This window comes from Eufriesea mexicana, unplaced genomic scaffold, assembly GCF_001483705.2.
Source record: "Eufriesea mexicana isolate 0111107269 unplaced genomic scaffold, ASM148370v2 scaffold6825, whole genome shotgun sequence".
Taxonomy (NCBI): domain Eukaryota; kingdom Metazoa; phylum Arthropoda; class Insecta; order Hymenoptera; family Apidae; genus Eufriesea; species Eufriesea mexicana.
The window spans coordinates 431,537-455,497 of NW_016914676.1; the positions used below are offsets into that span (position 1 = coordinate 431,537).

Consider the following 23,961-nt stretch of genomic DNA (forward strand, 5'->3'; position numbering starts at 1 on the left):
GTACATAAACTTCGATAACAAGCACCCAAGATGTTCGATTTCAAGAATATCGTAATTTTTACGTCGATCCTCTGTTGGGGTTTCAACAGGCAAAGAAGAAGGGATCGACACAGTTCCAGAAATAACTGACAATAATTGTTATGTAAAGGTTATCTATAAAACATCGTTTATTATGTATAAGGTTTTTACGAAAGATCGGTTCTATATCGGTTCTGCCATAGTTTTACTTCGAATATTATTTTGGAATTCATTTTTAATATTCAACTTCGTGTATTATACAAATGATATCGTTGCAGAAGTCAAAAAGAGCATTAAAGATATAAATATCGTGGCTTATTCCAACTTAAATAAAATACATTGCAAATGTCTTAAGCTTGGCATAATTTCACAAAACGTCATCTCTGGAAAACTATACCAATTGTCAGACTATACACTGACAATCTAACCATAAGGGTCCTATAATCTTTATCCTACTGACACTCTCTGTATCAAAGACAAGCTAGTCTAACTTAGAGCGAATTGAGGAAAACGAAGCTATCGTACACTTCATTAAAATTTCGTGTTTTTTAAAAGGGAATTCGATTCGGTCTACTAAACTCTAACCCTCTACTATCCTAACGACACTCTTCCTCGATCCGAATTATTTCCCAAGCCAATTGACCTAAAAATGGATATTGGAAATACGAACAAAGGATAAACAAAAGTGGCGACGCGATTGGACAAATGGGTTCGCGATTACTCAACCTGCGCCACGCACCCCGTACACAAGATAACCCCATGCTCTAGCACCCTCGCAGTTCGGTCCTTGACCGATTCGAATCACTGCCAACCTCGCCACGATTGACACGAGATCGAAGGTAACGTGGCCGAGGCAATCATTTCCGGGAACAAATCGAAAGTCCCGGACGAAGCCTTATGCGTGTCCGCGCTGTAGGACCCATACCCTGGTCATGTTCGTGATGATAAACAGGACGATCAGGACCAACAGACTCTCACCTTGACCCGGAAATGCCATTTGTTCGACGAAACAACCTTCGATCTCGCATCAGTCATGACGAGATTGACAATGACTCAAATCGGTCGAAGACTAATCGTCGAGGGTGCTTGAACATAGGGTTATTATGTGTATGCGATGCGTCGCGCAGGCTGGTCAATCCATCGAGTAACACTTTTGGAAGGAGTTTACAATGGACTTAATCTAGAATCTATTTTATAATTATTTAAAACTGAACCGCGTTTATGGTGTTCAATAATATCCTGTATCTGGAATATTTAGAGAAAAAGAGAATAAACATATAAGAAGAATAATAATTAAAAATATGGAGACCAAAGAAAATATTAATTTTGGAAACGTAATTTTGGAATGAGGAATAAAAGTGAATAGAAATGAGTTTTAGTGAAAATACCTCGTCTCCTATACAATGTATAAATAACGAAGTAATATTTCCTTCACTCTTTGCACAAAGAACAGCGAATATTAAATTGATTTCATGAAATTCCAAAATATTTCTGAATCATAAAAATAATTCAATAATTGTAATTGAAAATATTTTAAAAAATCTGTAAAAATCTATAAAATTAAAGAGATAATTAGAAATATTCCAAAATAATTCATTCGTAAAATAGTCGTAGTATAAATAATTAAAAAAATATTTAAAATGGTAGACTGAGACAGAACCGCCACAGAAATGATATTTCAAAATCTTCTGAAATCACGAGACCAAAATTCATATCTTCTCCAGTTTTAATCCTCCATGACAACTATAAGTAACCAACAATACTTTAAAATCCTTCCAACAAATAGGTACCGATGTTTCAAGAGTCCTCAGTCCTCTACGAAGTGACACGCAGCCAAATCCCAAACAACGAAATGAAATCTCATCCTTGAGTCTCCACCGCGACAACTGCATCAGCCAGCCGACAAGCATGTTCTTGGAGTTTCGAGCAACCAGAAAGTCCCATTGAAATTTTGTCGAAGCTCGAGTCATGACGCAATCGAAACTTCCCAGTTTTCTCCTCACCACATGGTTGCTCGGCACGATTGCGACCAAGTCTAGGATGAGCGATTTCCTGCAAAACCTGCAGGAGTACGAGATCGTTCACCCCAGAGTGATCTCGAATGAGAACGCGAGGGACAGAAGATCTGCCCAGGAGCGCGAAACTTTCCACGACCAGGAGTCTATATTCCTCGAGATCAGCAACTGGACTCTGAGAACCATCGCGAACGATCGACTGGTCCTGTCGTCGAATTTCAACGTGAACTGGGTGCAATCCGGCAAAACGAGGAAAGAAAGGTACGACGGGAAGATGAACTGTGACCTGAGACAGGGCAGCTTGGAAGGTGATGCAAATTCCTTGGTCGTGGTTACGATCTGCAGAGAGGAAGTGTACGCTCTGATGCTGACGGATCAGGGCTCGTTTTTCGTTCAGCCACTAACGGATGGCCAACACGTGATGTTCCAATTGAAACATGCCAGGTGGTGGTCGAACAGAGAGGAGCCGAATATCGTGTCCCTAAGCCCGGAAAATCCTGCAGGTCAGACGTTTATTAATGTAATAGCTGTTAATTTTTGCTAGATAGAGCTGTAGCCGTATATTTTCATTTTCGAATTTGTGTGCTAATACATTTGTGATGTATTTTGTAGTATCTTCAGGATTTTTGGGTGGGGGGGGGGGCAGCGCATCAAGGGGGGCAAAATATGTATCGTGATTTCTGGGATAACTATAATAGTGTTATATAAATTAATTTTCTAAAGTTAGGAATGTTATTTATTCTTAAAAGATTTATTTTTATACATTATATTCAATTATAATAATATGTAAGTATAAGTAGCTAATTTTTATTTTTTTATTTATTTCTTGTCATAAGAAAAAGTTGTGAAAATTAGTTGAAATTATTTTCACGTAGACAAAAGTCCATTTCTAGGCATGCTATCGATGAACCATTATTACGCGTAAAAATACTGAATTTTACGAAAAATTGTATTCAACTAGTGAAACGAATTCTGGTTTCATAAATCGTTTAAAACCTGGAAAATTGAATGGAATAGGATTAGTTGTACCTTGCGCGGTCACAACTTTATGTGCCTGCATAGCTCAAGTTGCATATACTCGGAAAATTCGTGCCACACAACTTTCAGTTCATAAACTAATTATTTGTTCCCTTAATTAAATTTCTGATCGTCGGAAGCAGTGGGATATTGTTATGTCGAAATCAAGGGATACTATATACAAAATGTTCAAATATCTGAAACGGGTATTTAAAATTCAGTTATAATATTGAAAATATATTAATATGAAATATTTTATGTTGGAATTAAACGACGTAAAATATGAAATGTTTAAATATTTCAAATAAGGATTTAAAATTTACTCGAAACGTTGAAATTGTTGCAAATATAATGAAAATATTTTCAAATTAAAATAAAAAAATATCAAGTAAAAAATATTTAAATACCTGAAACGAGAATATAAGATGTAAAATACTATTAACTTAATATTGTAAAACATTGAAAATGTTGATAATATAATTTATCCCCATGGAATATAGTTATAACGAAAGCAAAGGATATGCAAAATTTGGTTAAAAGAGTGAAAGTTACAAAGTACAACATTAAAATATATACAGTAAAAAAAATGAATGGTTCGGTTACAGAGAAATTGAAAAAGTTGGAAGTTAAGAGAAAACGTAAAAGGTCGAAACGACGGAAACGTGACTCGGTAAACCACCACGTTCAAGAATTTTACAATCTCTCTGGTGACGTCTTTGACGTGGAATATCCAGAAGCAGAGAAACTGATTCTGTACGATGAAAAAGACGACTTGTCTACGGAGTATAACGATACTGTCGTGGAAGAATTATCAATTGACGTGAATTCTGAGGAAATTGGATATTTTTCTGGTCCCAAATGGCAGAGAAACAAAGTACCAAGTAAGCTAAAAATATTTTCAAATGACACTCCTATATGCGTTCTATAATTAATGTTTTTATTTCGATTTGACTAGAAATAAATCGATTAGTATATTTCTAGGAAAAAGGCCAGGAGGTAAAGAATCACCGCCAAGGTGGCTGGAGCTTGGAATAGCTGCTGACTATTCAGTGATAGATTTCCATGGCAGTCGAGTACAACAATATATTTTGGCTCTCTTAAACATCGTAAGCAATATTAAAAATTAATAACAAATAAATCATCTAACGATAATTTATCCGTTTATAGGCTCAAGTCGTTAACTTCATTTAAACATATTTTTTAATTTTCGTGCCAAAGCATTTAATTGTTAATATTCTATTATATTTCTATAAGATTCTATTTCTCAATCATTTCAAGAAATTCACTTAAAATTTCTAGAAATTATTTATGTGATAAGGATATTAAAATCTAAGAATATTTTCAAATTCCTTATATTTAAAATAAATTTCTATTTTTCGTTTTGTGAAGTTAGCTCATTTGGCATATGCGCGATATTAATTATAATATTATACAAATGAATTTATATTCATTCTTCGTATAATAACAAGTCAGGTTTAAAAATCTTATTGTATTAGTTATTACTATTTCTTGTATCACAATATTTATTATTTCTTGACATAGTTATCTCTGAACATATTCTTCAATTCTAGGTAAGCGCAATCTATATGGATCCATCACTCAAGTCAAACATGAATCTAGTGATCGTACGAATGATCTTATATGCGGAAAAAAGGGACGGAATGGTAAGCAATTTAAAATTTACTTATCTATATTTCAACTATACATGAGTATTGTAGATACGAATCGTGGTGGCTCTAGTGAGTTGGATGTAAAATCGTCTTAAGGCTGCTTCGAAACGCTTATTTGTGAAAGGGTTGCATTTACTGAACTTAATAAATATAATAATTACATTAAATACATTGCAACTTAACTTTATCAAAAGCAGCTGCACATTTTTAACGATTTAAGAAAGAGAGAAATATCTAAAATGAAAAATAAAAAATTATTTTATACATTATACATTGAATTTTGACAAAATTCAAGTGTTCGTAAATCTCGAAGAAGTGAGGATTCACGACTCACGATGTATACAAAGTATCAAATGAATCTCAGGTTCGTCGTGGCGACGCCAGACGATCCCTCGAAAACGTGAACAGATGGAACAGGAAAATGTTGTCCTCGTCGGACGTAAATCACGATGTTGCTGTATGGCTGACGCGTTTGGATATAGGGGGACCTTCAGGATACGCACCTGTATCAGGTGTATGCGATCCTGCGAGATCATGTGCCTTAAATCGCGACGAGGGCTTGACCAGTGCTTTCATTATAGCGCACGAAGTCGCGCACATGTGAGTGTCGTACATGTTGTAATATTTTTTAGACTCTGCTGTAACATAAATTCCTCTTAGTGTCAGGCGTTTATCCGGAAAGACCTTTTCCTCGCTATATTACTATTATGCTCGTTAATTTTTTTTTTTTTTTAGTAAATACTCTATTATTGCCATAACATATGAAACTTTTAGAAATGAAAATATCTTCTTTATCTAATTTTTGAAATAGTGAGCATTTCGAGTGAATATGTAATGTAATTCACTATTGCATAAATTAGTTTCATAGAATTTTATGTATTCCTTATAACTATTCGTTACTTATTGTAGTTGATTAATTAATTAAAATCTGTTCAATAAAAGAAAATAAATAAACCTAAAATCGCACCTCCGTGAACCAAATGAACCAAAATTTAACTCAATAGTAAAATAGCTCGATGTAAACCACAATCACGATCATATTTCTTATTTACAACACGAACACCATGAATATAAAACAACAGTAATAATAATGAAAAGAAAAATAAGATAGCGCCACGAATTTCAAACGAAAGAATGATGTAGAGTAGCATAGGCGAGCAGCATTCGCGATATTTCGCTTTATCCAGTTTATTTTTAGGCAAATAATATTTTGATTACCCCTTAACGAGCATCTTCCGGCCCGCTCTTGAGCCACTTATTCCATCATAAATCACACGTGCGTACATACGCTAAGGTCCTTCGAGGTTGCTCGAAATTTCCTAAAAATTGTTTCTTTTGCTGGCGAACAACACCCAAACGTGTTCTCCCGTAGTCTAGGCCTGACTCACGACGGGGACGAGACGACCGGAAATGCTTGCAAGGAAGAGGGATCCCGCGGTAGCGTGATGGCTCCCATGGTGGCCGCGACGTTTCATCACTTTTATTGGTCCGCATGCTCCAAGAAGGAGTTCCATCGTAGAGTGAGGTGAGGATGCCCGTTTTACTCCTGGCAACGCCTTTTTTTAGAATTACATACTCCTAAAATAGGTATTTGCAGACGGTGGTCTTGTTTGTTGAACAAGCCGAGGCACGAGAGCTTCACGCAACTGAAAGCCACCGCACGCGACACGTTCACGATGGACGAGCAGTGTCGCATGGAATTCGGCGAGGGGTGGGTTTTCTTCTTCATTTATATTTAGTTTATTGAAGGGTAATGCGCTTTGAGTGTCGGATTGAGAATATGGACGCTTTTCTGTAATGGATATGAGATATTTTGGGAGATTCTGTAGTAGAGGTAGAGGAAATTTATGCGAGGTCTAGTGAATATTCAGATTTGATGAAATGTGGACTAAGTATTCAGCGGTTTAGTATTTGTTGATTTTATGGATATTGCATTTCATTATTGCTAATATTGTTATTTGGAAATTTTTATTTTTAGGAACTCAGAAAATTTAATAATTTGTTAATTTAGTAATTTAGTAATATTAGAAATTGTAAGAAGTTCGGTCATTTTTACAATCTTGGTAATTTTTATTTACTTAAATTTATTTTATTATTTTAATATATAAATGTTTATATATTTATTTACCCTTTATATTTTTATTTATATGGGGATGTTTTTTTGGGAGATTTTTATGATTTTAATAATTTTAATAGTTGTAGTATTATTGGTTAATTCTTACTGGTTAATTACGATTTCTGATCTCCAACTTGTGTTTATTGACGTAAAAATTTGTTTAAATAATCTCAATTTTATGTCCGTAAAATATACTATTAGTATTTCAGTATATGTACAATCAATTATTTAAGAACTATATAATTCTATTTTACATTTATGAACAATTCAACGATTGCATTGATAATAGAATTGCAACGGTTCTATGAGTTTTCAGTATAATCTATTTTATCATAAATGAAATACATGAAATGCACTAATTGTACTCCAATGCGTAGGCATTAATTTATGAACTATGCATTCGTAACTCAGTAGTTGGATTTTAAATTTAGTTACGAACATTGTAAAACTTTCGATGTCATGGAACCGTGCTCTCGTTTATGGTGTGGTAACAGCAATGTTTCTCAAACATGCAAAACCAAAAAGGGACCACCTTTGGAGGGCACACTATGCGGTATTTCAAAGGTAAATTTCAGACTTCATATTCGCGGTATACTAAAAACGAAACAAATATTCATGACAGTAATTAATTAAACTAGAAACTCATAATTAAACTTAGGAACTTATACTGTGATTAAAATTTTGTTTTCAAATTGATCACAGTAGCTTTCACGATTTCGCTACTTTCTTTCCTTTCCTTTTTTTAAATATATCAGCAATAGTGAGCTGCGCTATGAATAATTTTTTCAGTGGTGTACAAAGGGTCGATGTCAATCGACGAACAGACGAAACTTCGATTTTGGTATAATACTGAATAAACCTAGAGATGGAGGGTGGAGTGTGTGGAGTATCTGGGAGAAGTGTTCGAGGACTTGCGGTGTTGGTGTACAGTGTCGAAGTCGAAGGTGTAACAAACCTGTGTTAGTATTCAAATTATTTAACAGTAATACCTATAATTAAAATTTTTTAAGGAACTCACACCTTAAACTTTTTCTTATATAAAAATGTTTTTTGGCCGAAAATAATTATTTTACCAAATTTTTCATTTTAATAAAATGAAACGTGTAAGGAATATGACAGAAATTGAAACGCACTATTTCCAAATACATCTAGAGAATGACGTCACCCGTATAAATATTTGATTTTCAACTTTTCAACGTACATTTTTCGTTCCAAGGCCCGCCTACGGTGGAAAATATTGTTCAGGTCCCAGCGACGACTGCAGGCTATGCGATCTACCCAAGTGTTTAACCTCCATCGATCTCAGGGCTCAACAGTGTGCGAAACACGCCAATATTTTGTATCGCGAAAGAGTTCAATCCAGTAGAGACGTGACTTGGTTACCGTATGTGTCCGACCAGGAGAACTTGAAATGTCGATTGGTCTGCAGAAACAAAGAGACAGGCGAGATATTTTACACCAAGAAGCATTTGATCGATGGCACACCTTGCTCCTATGGATCCACGGATATATGTATACAGGTAACGCGGAATGTAGGAGACGACATTGAAAGTTGGAAACATTTTATATATTTATTACTTGTTAAAGGACGGTGTGAACTTTGCGACACGAACGAAACGTTTGATATGTTTTGATATTTCTTGATATTTCCCGAAATTCGACGACTTCCGTCGAGAGTCTTATTGGGTTTAAAATCTAGAGAAATGCATGGAATATTTTGAAATTCGAATTCTTTATTAAATCATATTTTATTTGGGATTCGAATATTTTAATTAATTATTTGCATTTTACTCTTCTTTTTAGAAAATGCATTGCTTCGTTAAAAGAGTTTCAATTAAATTTGCAATCTGCAGGAACATATGATACTCTTATTTAGAATTCGAATACTTAATTAACCATTTGCTTACCCACCCGCATTTCGAGAATTAATTATATGTTCCACTGTAGTATACTGGCTCATTAAAAACAGCGTTTCATTAAATTTGCAAAGTGGAAAAATATTTGATACTCCAAACATTTGAAATTTCTTATTATGTCGTATAATTAGGTTCATAATTTGAAGAATTTATACTTCTATTTAATTTGCTTTACTTAGAATTAATTTTTAATTAATTAACCTCTATCTTTTATAAGAATTAATTACAATTTCAACATATCATTTTGGATCATTGAATACAACCTATTAGAAATTTGCAAATCCAAAAACCATCCACTTCCCAAAATTCTAATTTTATATTTCAACACATTATATTGAATAACTGAAAAATTTGTACAAAATACAAATGCAAAAATATGTGTACATTACCTATAACGTGCTTAAAACGTGTACATTAAAATTTATTTTTCATACATTTTGTATATTATACATTTTTAATATATAATATATATAATATATAATAATTTCAAAATATGTGTACATCACATATGATATACAAGACAAACACAGTCGTAAATATGTTATTACTATTTATTGTGTCAATTTATTGATTTCAATTAATTGTTTGATTAATAGCAAATAATGTAAAATAATTTTGTTCGAATAAAGTATTAAACGTGTGTTCGTTACGTGAAACACATATGGCTACGAATAGACATGTGGATTAACTGACCTATGAATTACCTCTGATAGCACAGGGCATATGGTTTATCCGACTTTGACGGACAGACGACCGTGCTGGACGTAGACCACGCAATTTCGAACATAAATTTTACGTTTCAAGGAATTTCGAGAACAATTTGTTATTATATCCTTATATTATTATATCCTTAGGACAAAATAAAAATTCTATTTCTTATAATTTAATTCGACAGACAAGAAAAATATGTTTTCAATATAAAATTTTAAATATTATACTTTGTACTATTTTTTATCACAATCAAGATCACACTCATACTTGTCAGTAAAAAATATAATTATTCCTCGATTGAAAACGCATTTTTGAACTGACACGAAAAAATATTTTTTGATAACTCCTTTCTTAAAGAATTTTACATATAAATTATCTACTAAATTTTACTGGAAAAATGAAAATCTTTCGTATTGAAAAGTCACATTTTCCAATAGCTATCAATAATTTTTAAATATTATAAATTTGATATTCGACTCTAGATAATTTTCAGACCTTCGACGAATTTGAAGAAAAAAGTAAACTTTAAAATAATCCAGCGCTGTCGAACCTACAGATAAAAATACGAAGTAATTTATTCGCGAGGGAAATAGCTGGTTTAGAAACAAATAAATTTTTTCAAGGAGCAAAGTACATGTTCCAATAGGGAAGGCTAGAGCTTCGGAAATATTTGTAGTACATAGACATGAAGTATGCTTTTGTGGAGTGAGGATCAGCATCAGCATACTCGGTATTCCAATTATGTAAATCCCCATATGCTTCAACGTGTTCAAACATACAGATCACCGAATGCATCACGAATCAGACGTGTGTCGTTACAGCACGGTTTGCTGGAAACCTTGCGTCGAAATCGAACATTGATATTTACTGTTTCTCAGTATTGACATTAATATTTATACTTAAAACCTAGTAGAACATTTACAATTAAAATGTATTTTACATATGTCAAATGTATCAACTCGGTGCTATAATAATTATTAAATATAGGAAATATTTACACAGGAAGTTTTTAACTATTTATTAAAATAATTCGATAATAAATAATTTTTTCCGAAAAAGGTTTTCAATTATTTATTAAAATATTCAAATAATATTCTATAAAGGATATTATGTTTCATTGTTATAAATAATGTCACAGAATATTAAATAAGCTCCATAATTTAAAATTTAACCATGTTGCGTTTATTCTGGAGATATTAATATTATAAAACAGATTTCCGTAAAATCATCCCTTGTCACTTTACTCTTGGTTCACGACAATTTGTTGCAGCAGATACGATTTATCAAATATTTTACGCGATGCAGATTTAACAAATAATTACTTAAGACAATTTATGCGATATTAAATTTCATTACAATAAAAATAAAAGTATTCGTTTCATTTATCCACTGCTCTATTATTAATTATTCCTTATTAATTACTGCTTTTATCAATTATTCCACTGTTGCTTTTAATAAATTTTAAAAATATATTCAAATTTATATATATTTATATGCAATTTATTCATATATCGCATTTTAAAATTAAATAGATTTATATATATAATGTTATGACAAAAATTATATATGATATATTGGGAAAAGGATACTATTTCTCCGATTGACTTTTCAATCTTTTTAATCTTTTGTTTCCAACGTAATGTATCACGTTCTCTTATTTTACCTATTTTAGTACCTACTTCCTGTACCTACTTCCAGGAACAAATATACACATTTCTATAATTCACCAAATTTAGCAAAGTCGAGTGTCGATGCGAGAAAAAGTTTTCGTTCCGATAGCCAATAGCCATTTTCGAGGAAAAGGGCAGGCATGTGTGCAGTTTCATGCATTCCTAGTTTCCCTCGCACCCTCGAGCATCGTTAGACTTTGTTTTTAGTGTCTTCGTTGAAAACGTTTAAACGTTTTTCAGGTTGGCACTCGGATAAATCCGGCTCTGAGAATTCTTCAGCGTCGAGAATCGTGTAGTTCCTCGAAATGTTCGAATTAATAGCCTTGTCTCAGATAACAAATTAAATTCCAAATTTCTAATCCATGACAAGCTGCAATACCATGAAAAAGAATTTCCTCAACAATTTGTCCATTTATGAGACACTTATGTCAAATTCGATACACGGTATGGGCACATATTTTCTACATAAATAATTTCATATCAATAACGTTAAATTAATTAAGCACGAAATGAAGAACTAATACATTTCCACTTTAAAACAACTCCCAATTCAATTCAATTCCCAACAGAACCACATTAAAAATACCAATATAGAATCCAACAAAATGTAACAAGAGGTAAAGACACATTTTGCTCAGAACCAGTTTCACGCCTGCTATACAAACCTATCACGAAACAAAGGAAAAAGAACACTTCCACGATAAAACGCCCGAATAAAATTCCACTCACAACGTAAACAAAATTTCTTACCACCTCTCGCAGAGACACCATACACCCTGACGTGAAACCTAGCAACAAATGTACAATCCCTCGCGATATTCCCCGAGGTATCACTCTTGAAACCGCATCTCGATACATGAAACTTCACCCTGGAAACCGCGATTACTTATTCTAATAGACGAAATTTGATTATCAGGGTGAGTGCCATCGGATGGGATGCGACGAGGTGTTGGGGTCGAAGAAAGCGTTCGACGCGTGCGGGGTGTGCGACGGTGATAATTCGAGCTGCGAGAATGTCATCAGCAAGTTTCAACGGAAGCTACGACGAGGTCAGTCCAGTCACCGTACGAATTGAGTTATTAGAAGTGGCGATGAAGTTTCCATCAAAGTCGGATAGTCGTGCCAGCGAAGAGGGACGGTACGTCCCTAATTAGTTTAAAGGGGGAGAAATAGCGAGAGCCGAGTGATTAGTTGCTAGCTCCATCCGCTTGGAGGAATGAAACTCCGCGTCTTCATTTTTCTTCGATTTCGCGAGATAGAGGGCTGAGACGAGGGAGCGTCAAAGTCGCTGAAACTTTCGATGATCGCGAAACCACAGAGTAGACCAAAGTGGCTCCAAGTGTTTGCTGAAATTTTCATTATCGTACTTACGATATTTTTTCCGCATGCACCGAAGGTTGTTTTATTTTTGTTTTATTTATTTTACTTACGCAATTGCGCACGATAGTATACACATTTTGAAATGTGTGTCACGAAAGAATGAAAATCGTTTAGAGGGAAAAAATCGTTTTATAGTTAATTTATACAAAGCACAATATTTTTGTAAATAATGGAAAACAATATTTTTAAAAATATTTTATTGCAGCATCTTGTAGCTTGTAGAATTCAAAATAGATTTCAAAATAAATAAATTTATCTCAGAGATACAGATATTTCTCGAATAACATGTTATTTGAAGTAAGTACCTCGATAGTGCTTCGAATAACAGGGTGAAAATTACCATAACACTCGAATAAAATGATTCTCGAATCGCATTAAAGATCAAATAATAAGGTGAAGATAATATTGAGTTATGTATAAGTTATAACAATTTCTTGGTAATTAATTGCACTGTTAATTATTATCTTTATAAATATTATTATTTTATTTTAAAGAGGAATCCGACATTTAGAATATTAATTTTTATAAACACAATATCTTTTATTCCGTGAAGAAATTGAATAAGAATCACGTTACAAGCATGATCTTTTTCATGCGAAAAACATACTTAAATAAAAAAATGGAAAAATTGGTATATCAAAACTCATAAACAACATATTTTTATTATTTTTCCCTAAAATAATGAAACACGATTTATTTCAGTCCACGAAAATAAAAACTGTATGAGAAATGATATTCGTCTAAATTGTTTTTCAAACGTACATCGATAAAAAAATAATTTCAAATAATTTCTATCCTTCACCATATTTTTCAAAATATTTCCAATCCTCTTAACAAGACAAAACAACACGAAACAAGTTCTACCTACCTTAAGTAAACAATTTTCACACGTTCCAGCTTAAAATTATATTATCAATTACACGGTGCAGATAAAATTTAATTAGTCATCTATTTCATTTATGAATATTTCATTTTCAAAATTAATTTCCATAACATCATTCTTCTTTCAGAAGTGACACGCATTACTAAATTTCTATATTATTCCATAAATAGTTAATTAATTTCTATAACGCTATTCTATATTATATTCTATACGATAATATTCTATAATTATTTTAGATAATATTATTCTTTTTACAGAAGTGACACGCGTTGCCATAATACCGCGAGAGGCACACAATTTGTTCATGAACATCACGATAACCGCATCTCCGGTTTTCCATTTAGATAATTTGACGATCGTGATAGGAGACGGGAGACGAAGACGCAACGTGCAAGATAATTTAGCTTCTCGTAAGCGAGATTTAACGATCGTTCAAGGTGCTGCTTTTCGCGTTCAAACACGGAATAATAACACGTACTCCATAGAAGCAGATGGAACTACCTTCGAAGATGTCGTGATTTTGGTAAGAAATAGACCTCCGATATTTATCAGCAATATATGTTTATTGAAAAGACTATCTTTCTCTCTCTCCCTCCTTCCTTTTCTTTCTTTTTTTTTTGTAATTTAACATTAAATCTACTACGATCTAAAGGACAACGCGCGATTATTTTTCTCTCTCTCCTATTTTTCCTTTTCTTTATTTTTGGTTGATATATCTAGGATCGGTATTTGGGTGGATTGACTTAATACAGTATTGTTCGCTTCTTAACAGAATAAAATAAGCTTATAAATCGAATGAAGGCGACTGCCTCTGAAACAAGAGAGATTCGCTATGCACCCGCTTTTCTAATCTTTCTTAAAACTCTAATTGACTCTAGATTTTGACACACTGTCTTTAGACTGACAACTCTTACACTGAGAACAGACTGCAAAAAGACTGACTTAAAAACTCTTAAAAACTGACTCGCCCACGCCCTTGCACCCTTATTTAAATCATTCATTCTGTCCTCTTTCATACCCGGGATTTCTTTCCTAATCATGCCCTTTCTCACGCAACCACTCTGGATGCATCCCTAAACTTTCGCTCAACTCTATCATAAACATTCTTTGCAGTAAATCCCCTTGTATATGGTCACTTTTGTTCTAAGCCCAAACACTCTTGACATTCTTTCAGGGCCGTACTGACTCCAATGCTACATATAAATATATATATCAATCTCGTAAGACGACATTTAATTTTCGAAATTAGGCAGTATATTGGTACTTGTTGAAAGAAATGTTTAAATTTTTTAATATTGTTCTATTATGCTGTTATTATATAAGGAAATATTCCACTGAAAACAGAATACGTAATTAACTTTATTAAAGGTGCGAATAGCTTTGAGGAGAAAATTGTATAATGAAAGTGCTTATAACTTGTACAAAGAATTTCTCACCTATTATTATTTCCTGTTTTCCTTTAACGAGAATATTGCAAAGGAGATCGGTTTTTCTGAAAGGATGTTATCAAATATTAAATAAACTTGGAATTAAAATTATGTTATATTAAATTTAAATTTAAATTAAAATAAATATTAAAATTAAATTATATTAAATTATTCTAATGCTCTCTATTGCGTAGTAATGTTCAATCCTTTCTGAGATATTAGTATATACCTCTACATTTAATTCTATAATTATTCCTTATTCGAATACTTACGGTAGATAAAAGCAGAATTATGGCAATAAAAGTATCAATACCATTTCGAAATTAGCAGCAATTAGAAATTATCAAATATAACTAAGTAATAAATTAAATAATCTTTCTTTACATTAAAAAATTGCACTAGAAGTATTTAAATTCTATTTTTTGATATAACTTATTTACCAAAATATAAATCAGTATTAAGAAGATTATAACTGATAATTATACCATTATCTACAGCAAACCAAAGTTCACTAATTTCCTATATTGAAATACAATAGAATTAGATATAATTATAATTTAATATATAATATAACATAATTTATCATAGAAATTTACTATATCATATAATTTAATAAAATATAACATGGTAGATTAATAAATTCTTTAAATAAATCTGTTTAATTGCAATGAATGTGCAATATCATCATAACATTAATTTTTCGCGTTAATTCGGAATTAAAAATTCAGAAATTGAAGGTGTCCATGCCGCGAAAGAATTCCCCAGATTTCCAATTTCTCTGTTATCCGAATGCTCGTCGCAATACTTCACTGCAAGTCAATTTACGATACACGATTATTCCGCCCTTAATCGTGCAACGACTCTTGCGCTTTAATGTCGGCGATCTTACCTTCCACAGCTCGTGGTATCAGAAAACACAATAGAGCGTGGAATCTCAACCACGGTTTCCTTGAAATATTTCCTAAATCGCGATGAAAGGAATGTCAAGGATAGATACATGTGGCTGTTCGGCGGTTGGAGCTTTTGTTCGGCCAGCTGCGGTGGTGGAACGCGTCAGAAGATGATAGTCTGCAAGGACGAGCAAACCGGAAGGATAGTGTCGCGAAGAAAATGCCCCCTGACAACGAAACCCAGTCAGGAGATAAAGAAATGCAACGTCTTCAGGTACTGAAGCTCTTCCAGCCACCTCTCATATTTTTGGAACAGAGAAAAGCAATGAATTTTGTATTTGAATATATATATGTCATTATATATAGCACTATACGTATGTGTTATTTCTTACATCGTGGATATAAATGTGTATGAAAGCCCGAAAATTGGTAAATCTTAGGTGTTGTTGGCGAATTCGATTTACTTTTATTACCATCGAGAGCTTGTAAAATAGTGTACATACATTTCAATTTTTGGATTTTTGCCTAAGTATTTCAGCTCGTGTCAAGATTTACTAACACTAATTGATAAATAAAATATACATGCACAAAATACAGAGCAAACGCACTTGTTTGCCTAAAAGAAACTCGAATCAAGAAGATATAAGCGAAAGACTCAAATTGGTATGTCATTAATAATCTTGACGTTGATATGGTGTTAAAAATCAAATTAAATTAAAAGAAATCGAACTTTCAAGAATTAGTGCTGATAAATTTCACAATTATCGCACTCGAGCTTTGGTAAAACCCAAAGTTGAAGTGTTTGCAAGCTTTTCCGAGACTTTTACCACCTCACTATGGAAAATATACGATTTATCATTTTTTGGATTATCACAGTAACGAAATGTGTATATTGAAGTTTGATATATCGGTGTTTCGAAACTCGTCTTGTGAGGAAGGCTCTTCATAATTTATGGCAAAATCGATCAGCAGATGATTTATTACTGGTGATAGCAGATTGATAAAAAGGGAGATTTATATTCCATATATTAAAACAAAATGTGAGGAATTTGGATAATTAAATGTTCAATCATTGTACAGTCAATTGTTCTTCATAATTGAGGAATATATTAATCCCGATTATTTTGCAAGGTTTAAAAAGACATCCTTTCTGCAATATCTTTCAAGATTTTTCAAGTTTAAAATTTAGATATCGCGATATTATAATTTGGCACCATAACTGGTTCAATTATAAATATTTAAATTAGAAAATTCGTTAATACGTTTAATCATGAAATTTACATTTGATGAAAAATTTTCGCAATTTTGAACAGATATTTCGTAATTACGAAATTTGAAATTGTTAGTGGAGGTAAGTAACAAACATGACGAGTAGGATATTTTCTGATTGATTACAGTTGTACTTTCAAATGGCTACCAGGTCCGTGGGAAGCGTGTTCAACCACATGTGGAAGATTTGGTATGCAATTACGACAGCTGTACTGTGTTCATTCGGGGTTCAGTGGGACAGAGGTGACGAGGAATAACGAGTTGGAGGTATATCGAAAGATGGTGCAGCCAACGATATGTCAAATTAGCCATATGCCAACGAATACCAGAGAATGCAATAGAGTGCCCTGTCCTGGACGTTGGATCTTCACAGACTGGTCCTCGGTAAGCAAATATATAATAATTTCGACTTTCGGAATAGATGGACCATATTATAACGAATTCTCAATCAACAGAGGAATTAAATTCAATTTTTTCTCACGGTAAAATATAATTTTTTACGTACATGCATAAATCTGTGAACAGGTAATTGACAAAGGATCTAGAATCAAGTTTTCATCCCCTTTTTAATAAAACGTTATTTTGCAAATACAAGTTTATCTGTTAATTCAGAACCTAAAATCAATTTTCGATATGGAATATAATTTTGTTCGAAGCAATTATTTTTCACCTTTGGGAATTTTTTATAGATGCATTAATAACGCAGTTATGGCCTGTAACATTTGCGTGATCCGTCCTGCATAGTTAAGAATAACACTGTTCAACCCGAATATTAATCGCATATTCGCGGGATAGTTCTTATAGAACACCCTTTTCAGAAAAGGAATCTGTAAAAGAAATTGCTCTGTCATCCTCAGTTCCAGAAAAATGTGAGTTTTTATAGAAAGACACGATTTTTGAATAAAATAAAATATTACATAAAAAGTAAGAACGTGAGTAAGATTATTCTTGTCTTGCAAGTTAAGGAAGAGAATTTCGAGTATATAAATGTCCAAAATTATAATTATTTGTGCCCTTGAATAACCACAAATGCTAATCAAAGTATAAAAATCAGCCGCCAAACGTACTTTCTAAGCATTACTTTTGCGTTTTTACGAAACGTTCATTATCTGACATGAATTTTCTACACAGCATCGTATTCTGTAACCTTGTCTGATGAAGAAACAAAAGAACAAAATTGTCAGAACAGTTCTCAATTCGAGTAAATCGAAAAAATACTCACATATTATAAAAGCAATATCCTTGGGTATTTTCTAATATCATTTTTACACATATTATACTTCTAGTTTTATCCATTGCTTAATATTTTCATAAAGAGTTATCACGGTCGATGTTACGAAATTACGTACGCCATTAGATACTTATTAATAACAAAGCAATATGCATCAAATTATACTCGAAAATGCCATAAGAATGTCGTCTATAGTTTCAGCTTTGCAATGCAATTCTAAAAGTTTATGAGCTAATTACTGAAACTCAGTATTTGATCATTTTCCACTGCCGAATTAATTTATTGGGATAATAACCGATTCAAATTCAAGCGCCTTCGATCAGCGCCATCTATGATTTTGGACCAGATGACCAGAAAAGTAATAGGAATATAGAATAAGCAAGGAGGTCGTCTACACCTGGTCACGTGATAGACAAGGACAGCACGAGGTTAGAAAAAGATAGAATGTACACGGCAGGGAAGAATCACAAATCACCAAATTTCTGTAATTAATCTACGAACTTTCATAATTGCGTCGGAAAGCTGGAACAATTGACAATATTCCTATGTAAAATTCGATAACAATTTGTTGCTAATTAGCTTGCTTTTAATAATTATTTTATGGCGTTCATGATTTCGTAACATTGGCCGGGATAATGTTTCGAGAAAATATCAAATAATGCATAAATCTAGAAATAAAATGTGAACAAAAGTTACATGAGAAGATGCCCAAGGATATTCCCTTCATTATGAGTTCTTCCAGTTCATAAATTAATTGAATAAAAGATAGTAATTAATGAAAAACCAATGGCGTCTTCCACAACAATTTCATCACTCGGTAGAATAATAATTAATAATTAATTAATTAGGGACAAATTTATACCGAAAGTAACATGTGAAAGATCCTGAAGCATCTGCCTTTACGATGCAATTATAAAAGTACATAAATTAATTGCAGGAATTGAGTACTTAATAAATTGTCTAATAAAAATTCAAAAAGCAACAGTCAGCGCCACCTATGATATTGTGCTGAAACTAACGGAGCACAAGCTCCCAGATAAAAATGATAGGTGGCGCTGACCGTTGTTATTTGAATTCTAATTAGAAAATTAATTAATAACTCCATTTCTGCGATTAATTTATGAACTTTTATAATTTCATCGTAAAGGCGCAGCCTTGGCGAACTTTCCAATATAACTTTTGATATAAATTTGTTCCTATTTAATTAATTATTAATTATTATTCTACCGAATGTTTGAATTATTATCGAAGACGCCATTGGTATTTCATTAATTACTATCCTTTACGCAATTAATTTATGAAACTTTATGCACTCATTATAAAAATAATATTCTTGCGAATCTTCTCATATAACTTTTGATCACATTTTGATTCTAGTTTTGTTTAGTATTAAATATTTTCACGGAAGGTCGCGATGGTCGTCGTTACGAAATCATAGACGCCATCAAACGATAATTAATAACATACAATTTAGAGTTAAAGTCTTTACAAAGGTTATATAGGAATGTTGCCCGAAGTTCCAGCTTTGCAATGAAATTATAAAAGTTCATAAATTAATTACAGAAATTGAGTAATTTATTAACTTTTCTCTGTCGGAGCCCTTCTATCCTTTTCTATCCCCACTCTATCCTTGCCTGTCACGTGACAAGCTCTGCGACGACCTCCTCGCCTATTCTATATTCCTATCACTTTCGTGATTTTTGAGCCCAAATCATAGATGGCGCTGATCGAAGGCGCTTGAATTTGAATCGGTTATTATCCTAACAAATTAATTCGGCAGTGGAAAATTAACAAATCTTACGTTTCAGTAATTAATTCATGAATTTTTATAGTTGCATCGCAAAGCTGAAACTATAGGCAACATTCTTTTGTCATTTCCGAGAATAATTTGATGCTAATTAATTTGTTATTCATAATTAATTGAAGGTGTACGTGATTTCGTACCAACAACCATGATCTTTTGAGGAAATATTAAATATTGGACAAAACTAGAAGTACAATGTGAACAAAAATGTATGAGAAGATGCCCAAGGATATTCTTTTATAACGTGTGCATGGAATTTATGAATTGATTGTATAAAGGATAATAATTATTGTCAAACGATCAATGCCTTCGGTATCAGAAGAATAATTATTACAAAATAATTAATTAAAAAAGGAATTAATTTATCCAGAGTTACCAAAGGGGTCAAATGCATAAAAGAAATAAATATATACAATTACCTTCCTATCTGAATGAAATCAATAGTAACTTTTGATAGAACAACTATAAATTTGCAATATTTTATGCATGAGACCACTTTAGTAATTCTAGTATTGAAATGAACAAAACTCCTAGTACAAAGATTATGCTGTATCATTTATTCAATTATATTGTCAATACAAATCTTAATCTGTAATAGTCATTGCGTACTTCTTGCGGAGTTTACTTTCCTTGAAACGAATCTGCAAACAAAATTGCTCTATTACTCTTAGATGTCGAAGAACATTAGTTTCTCAAAAAACGTGTAACTCATATGTCAGATCCTGCCCCTACTCACTTTCCATATGTTGTTGTATTCATTGCTATTACAGAACTTTTACTCTGTAGATAAGTTTCAAAACATACAGCCTCCATCCACAATTTCCTTTCCATTTCAGTCCTACAGGAATGCTCGTGTTTTATTCAGTAATGTTCGATTAAGTCTTTCCATTCAGTTGAGGTGTATACAGTGTCGTATAATCTAGTATAATTACTATCTGTCTTCACCAATTCTTGAATTTTCGACTGGTAACCCCTCCTGCTTCCATTATCGCATCTAAATCTGTATGTTATTCCACTTTGCTCCTACTGCTGTAACATACTTATACAATTTTTGTCATGCATCAGTATTTGATTCCATAACAGAAATCCTCACAAAATTAGTAAAATCTAAGACTATCATCACATACCTATTTCTGTTCCATGTCTCCAGTTCCATAGGCCAACACATATATCAGAATGATTTTTTCCAAATAATTGGACTTCTTACATGTCCCACGTGGAGAGTATACGTCTTAAACCTCGTCTTTTCCTCTTAATCCTAGAAATTTTACTGATTTTTATTCTAATCTGCCACAGCTGTAACGTTTAATTTCTTTGTTACCATTGTTGTTTTTCCAACATACATATGCAAGATGTCTAATGGAATTGTACTTGAAACACCTCTTCTCTTGAGGTTTGAAGGCTGCAGACCTGCTTTTCCCCTTGCTTCCTTTGCAGTCAATTCAGTTTTGAGATTATCTATTCCCTTTTCTTATTTCTGCAATACAATTACAAGGCATTTGCAAATACACGTTCAAAAAACATACATAAGATTTTAGTTGTAAGCATTCTTTTTTCTATCTTACTGAACAATGCATGTAATTTGAAAACTTACCGGACTGACACGCAATGTGTATTATAATATCACGTTCAAATTTATATTTATACATGAAAAATTCCTTTGTAACGGAATATCTTTTCTGTTATTATCCTTATCATAGATATTGTTGAATTTTACCCATATTTCATGACTTGATGTACATGTTGGTACCTCAATTAATAAGATCTCCTCTCTGGTTGAAACTATCAGATTTTGTACCTACACATTGTTTGTTAACCAATCGTGTTTGTACTTTTCTATATTTCTTGGTTCTTTCATTGAACGTTCATATAAACTTTGAGATTACAGCATGAAGATCACTATAAATTTCTAAAATTGATATCCATCTTGACCCTTTCATCCATTGACACTTCCAATTTCCTTCTCGAATTTTGTTCTACGCATTCAAATACGTGGCCTACGTTCTGTTGGCATTACATAACCAGTTGATTTATTCTTTTGCTCAGATATGTACATTCCACACATGTTCCTCCTTATATTACTCACCCAAAGTCTAAATTCTTAATCCATCATAAGTTCCCTTGTCATCTCTATGTTGAATTTGTTCTTCCTCTCAGCAACTCCATTGTACTGTGGTATCTTGGATGGAATCAAATCATATTTTATTTCCTTTCGATGTAACCAAACCTGGAAGTATTGTTCCACAAACTCACCTCCATTGCCTGAGCATATGAGTACTTTTTAACTTCTTGACAGATGGATTTTCTTTTAATGCTGCCAATCTTTTTATTTCCTCAGCTGTCTGATCCTTTTCCTGTACATGCAAAACAATAGTCACTCGAATAATCATAGGCAGTCAAGACGTACCTTTTACCTCCTTTTGACATTGGTTCTATTGGCCCAATCAAGTCCATGTACCACATACCCATTAATACTGCTGCTTTTATTGTTTCCAAGTTTCTGTAGATATTTCTCCAGATTTTTGCCCAACTGCAATATTAAAACTCTATATTGAATTTATCTTTACTTTTCATAACTTTTACTAATTACTCGTTTTCCATTTTCTCAATGATATTTTCAATGAATTTGCATGACTTACAATTAGTCATCGATGCTACACACTTTTCTTTGTTAATCCATATGCGTCCTCGTTTATGTTTTGTGATCCATATAATATGCATTTCTTCTTCTTAATGTTTTCAATTGAACTAATCCATTTTCTGTATATAGATAAACTTCATCATTCTGAAACTTAACAGATTAGTGTTGGTCATTGCCTTTCATCACTGATATCAATATTTACTCAGATCAGGAACACAACATACCTTTCAATCTGAATGTAATCTCCATATCTCTCCATCTGACAAACCCATCTTAATTTCTCAATCCTTATTTCACCACCAAATATATCCGTCCTGCATGTCATATGGCAAGTAGGCCTAGAATCCAAAACATACGGTAACTTATACCATTATATTGCTGCGACAATCCTTCCTTGCTATAAAAAATTATTCTTACCACATTTTTCTCCTACTGCATGTGCCTATATATTTCAACAGAATATATTACTTATAGATCCAGGCTTTGCTGTCATTAATAAAATATACAAAAGGAATGGCTCATATCTTACACTATTTATTTGCGACTGAAGGTTATGTTAAAACAAACACAAAATCTTTTACATGATGCACGCACACCTCAACGGACACAACAATGGCTCCCATGTTTTAAAGCAATCTTTTACGCACTTCTGGAAAATAATGGGTCAACAAATTAACAAACAGTTTCTTCTATTTAGTGATAGGGAAGAAACTCAACCAAAAATCGAAGTTTAGAAAATCTAAGCCACGAGAGATAACGACGCAGCATGACCTGCAACGCCCTTCCACTTCCGGCACTGTATTTAGAAGAAAAAAGGCGAAAATCGAATAAAAACAACTTACTCTATTACAGAAGAGCCCGTTCTATCGAGTGATGATGAAAAATCAAAATTCAAAAACGATGTTCCAAAGAACTAAGCCACGAGAGATAACGTCGCACCACGACCTGTCACACGGGTCCACTTCCGGCACTGTATTTAGAAAAAAAACGGCGAAAATCGAATAAAAGCCACTGATTCTATTACAGAATGGCCCGTTCTATCGAGTGATGATCAAAAATCAAAATTCAAAAACGGTGTTTCAAAGAACTAAGCCACGAGAGATAACGTCGTACCACGACCTGTCACACGGGTCCACTTACGGCACTGTATACAAACAGTTTCTTCTATTTAGTGATAGGGAAGAAACTCAACCAAAAATCGAAGTTTAGAAAATCTAAGCCACGAGAGATAACGACGCAGCATGACCTGCAACGCCCTTCCACTTCCGGCACTGTATTTAGAAGAAAAAAGGCGAAAATCGAA

General features: G+C 33.0%; 1 protein-coding gene and 1 long non-coding RNA gene across 4 annotated transcripts; one reads left to right on the forward strand and one right to left on the reverse strand.

Annotated features, from left to right (window-relative positions):
- The first annotated feature begins 15 nt into the window (after positions 1-15).
- LOC108552441 (A disintegrin and metalloproteinase with thrombospondin motifs 3) lies at positions 16-17,446 on the forward strand. Its single transcript, XM_017906986.1, has 16 exons — positions 16-148; positions 1,805-2,536; positions 3,677-3,931; positions 4,032-4,156; positions 4,622-4,714; positions 5,085-5,320; positions 6,093-6,245; positions 6,318-6,431; positions 7,268-7,400; positions 7,626-7,795; positions 8,053-8,356; positions 12,050-12,182; positions 13,654-13,919; positions 15,722-15,987; positions 17,111-17,366; positions 17,438-17,446. Exons 2-16 carry the CDS (start codon positions 1,987-1,989, stop codon positions 17,444-17,446), a joined length of 3,063 nt encoding a protein of 1,020 aa, XP_017762475.1. The 5' UTR covers positions 16-148; positions 1,805-1,986.
- Positions 17,447-20,829: 3,383 nt separating this feature from the next.
- LOC108552453 (uncharacterized) lies at positions 20,830-22,365 on the reverse strand. 3 transcript variants are annotated; one of them, XR_001890556.1, is made up of 5 exons: positions 22,104-22,365; positions 21,612-22,021; positions 21,361-21,494; positions 21,145-21,275; positions 20,830-21,046 (listed from the first exon to the last, which is right to left on the reverse strand). It is a non-coding gene; the product is annotated as an uncharacterized LOC108552453 (long non-coding RNA). The 3 variants fall into 3 exon arrangements; XR_001890555.1 differs by having other exon boundaries at positions 20,830-21,056; XR_001890554.1 differs by having other exon boundaries at positions 20,830-21,275.
- Between the last annotated feature and the right edge of the window lie 1,596 nt (positions 22,366-23,961).

What these genes read in the sequence shown, in the direction of transcription:
- LOC108552441 (XM_017906986.1), top strand. Translation starts at nt 1,987, where the DNA reads ATGACGCAATCGAAACTTCCCAGTTTTCTCCTCACCACATGGTTGCTC. An exon ending in CGCATGGAATTCGGCGAGGG is followed by an intron (nt 6,432 to 7,267) that starts GTGGGTTTTCTT and finishes TTTTAAATTTAG; the next exon opens with TTACGAACATTGTAAAACTT. An exon ending in CGAAGGTGTAACAAACCTGT is followed by an intron (nt 7,796 to 8,052) that starts GTTAGTATTCAA and finishes TTTCGTTCCAAG; the next exon opens with GCCCGCCTACGGTGGAAAAT.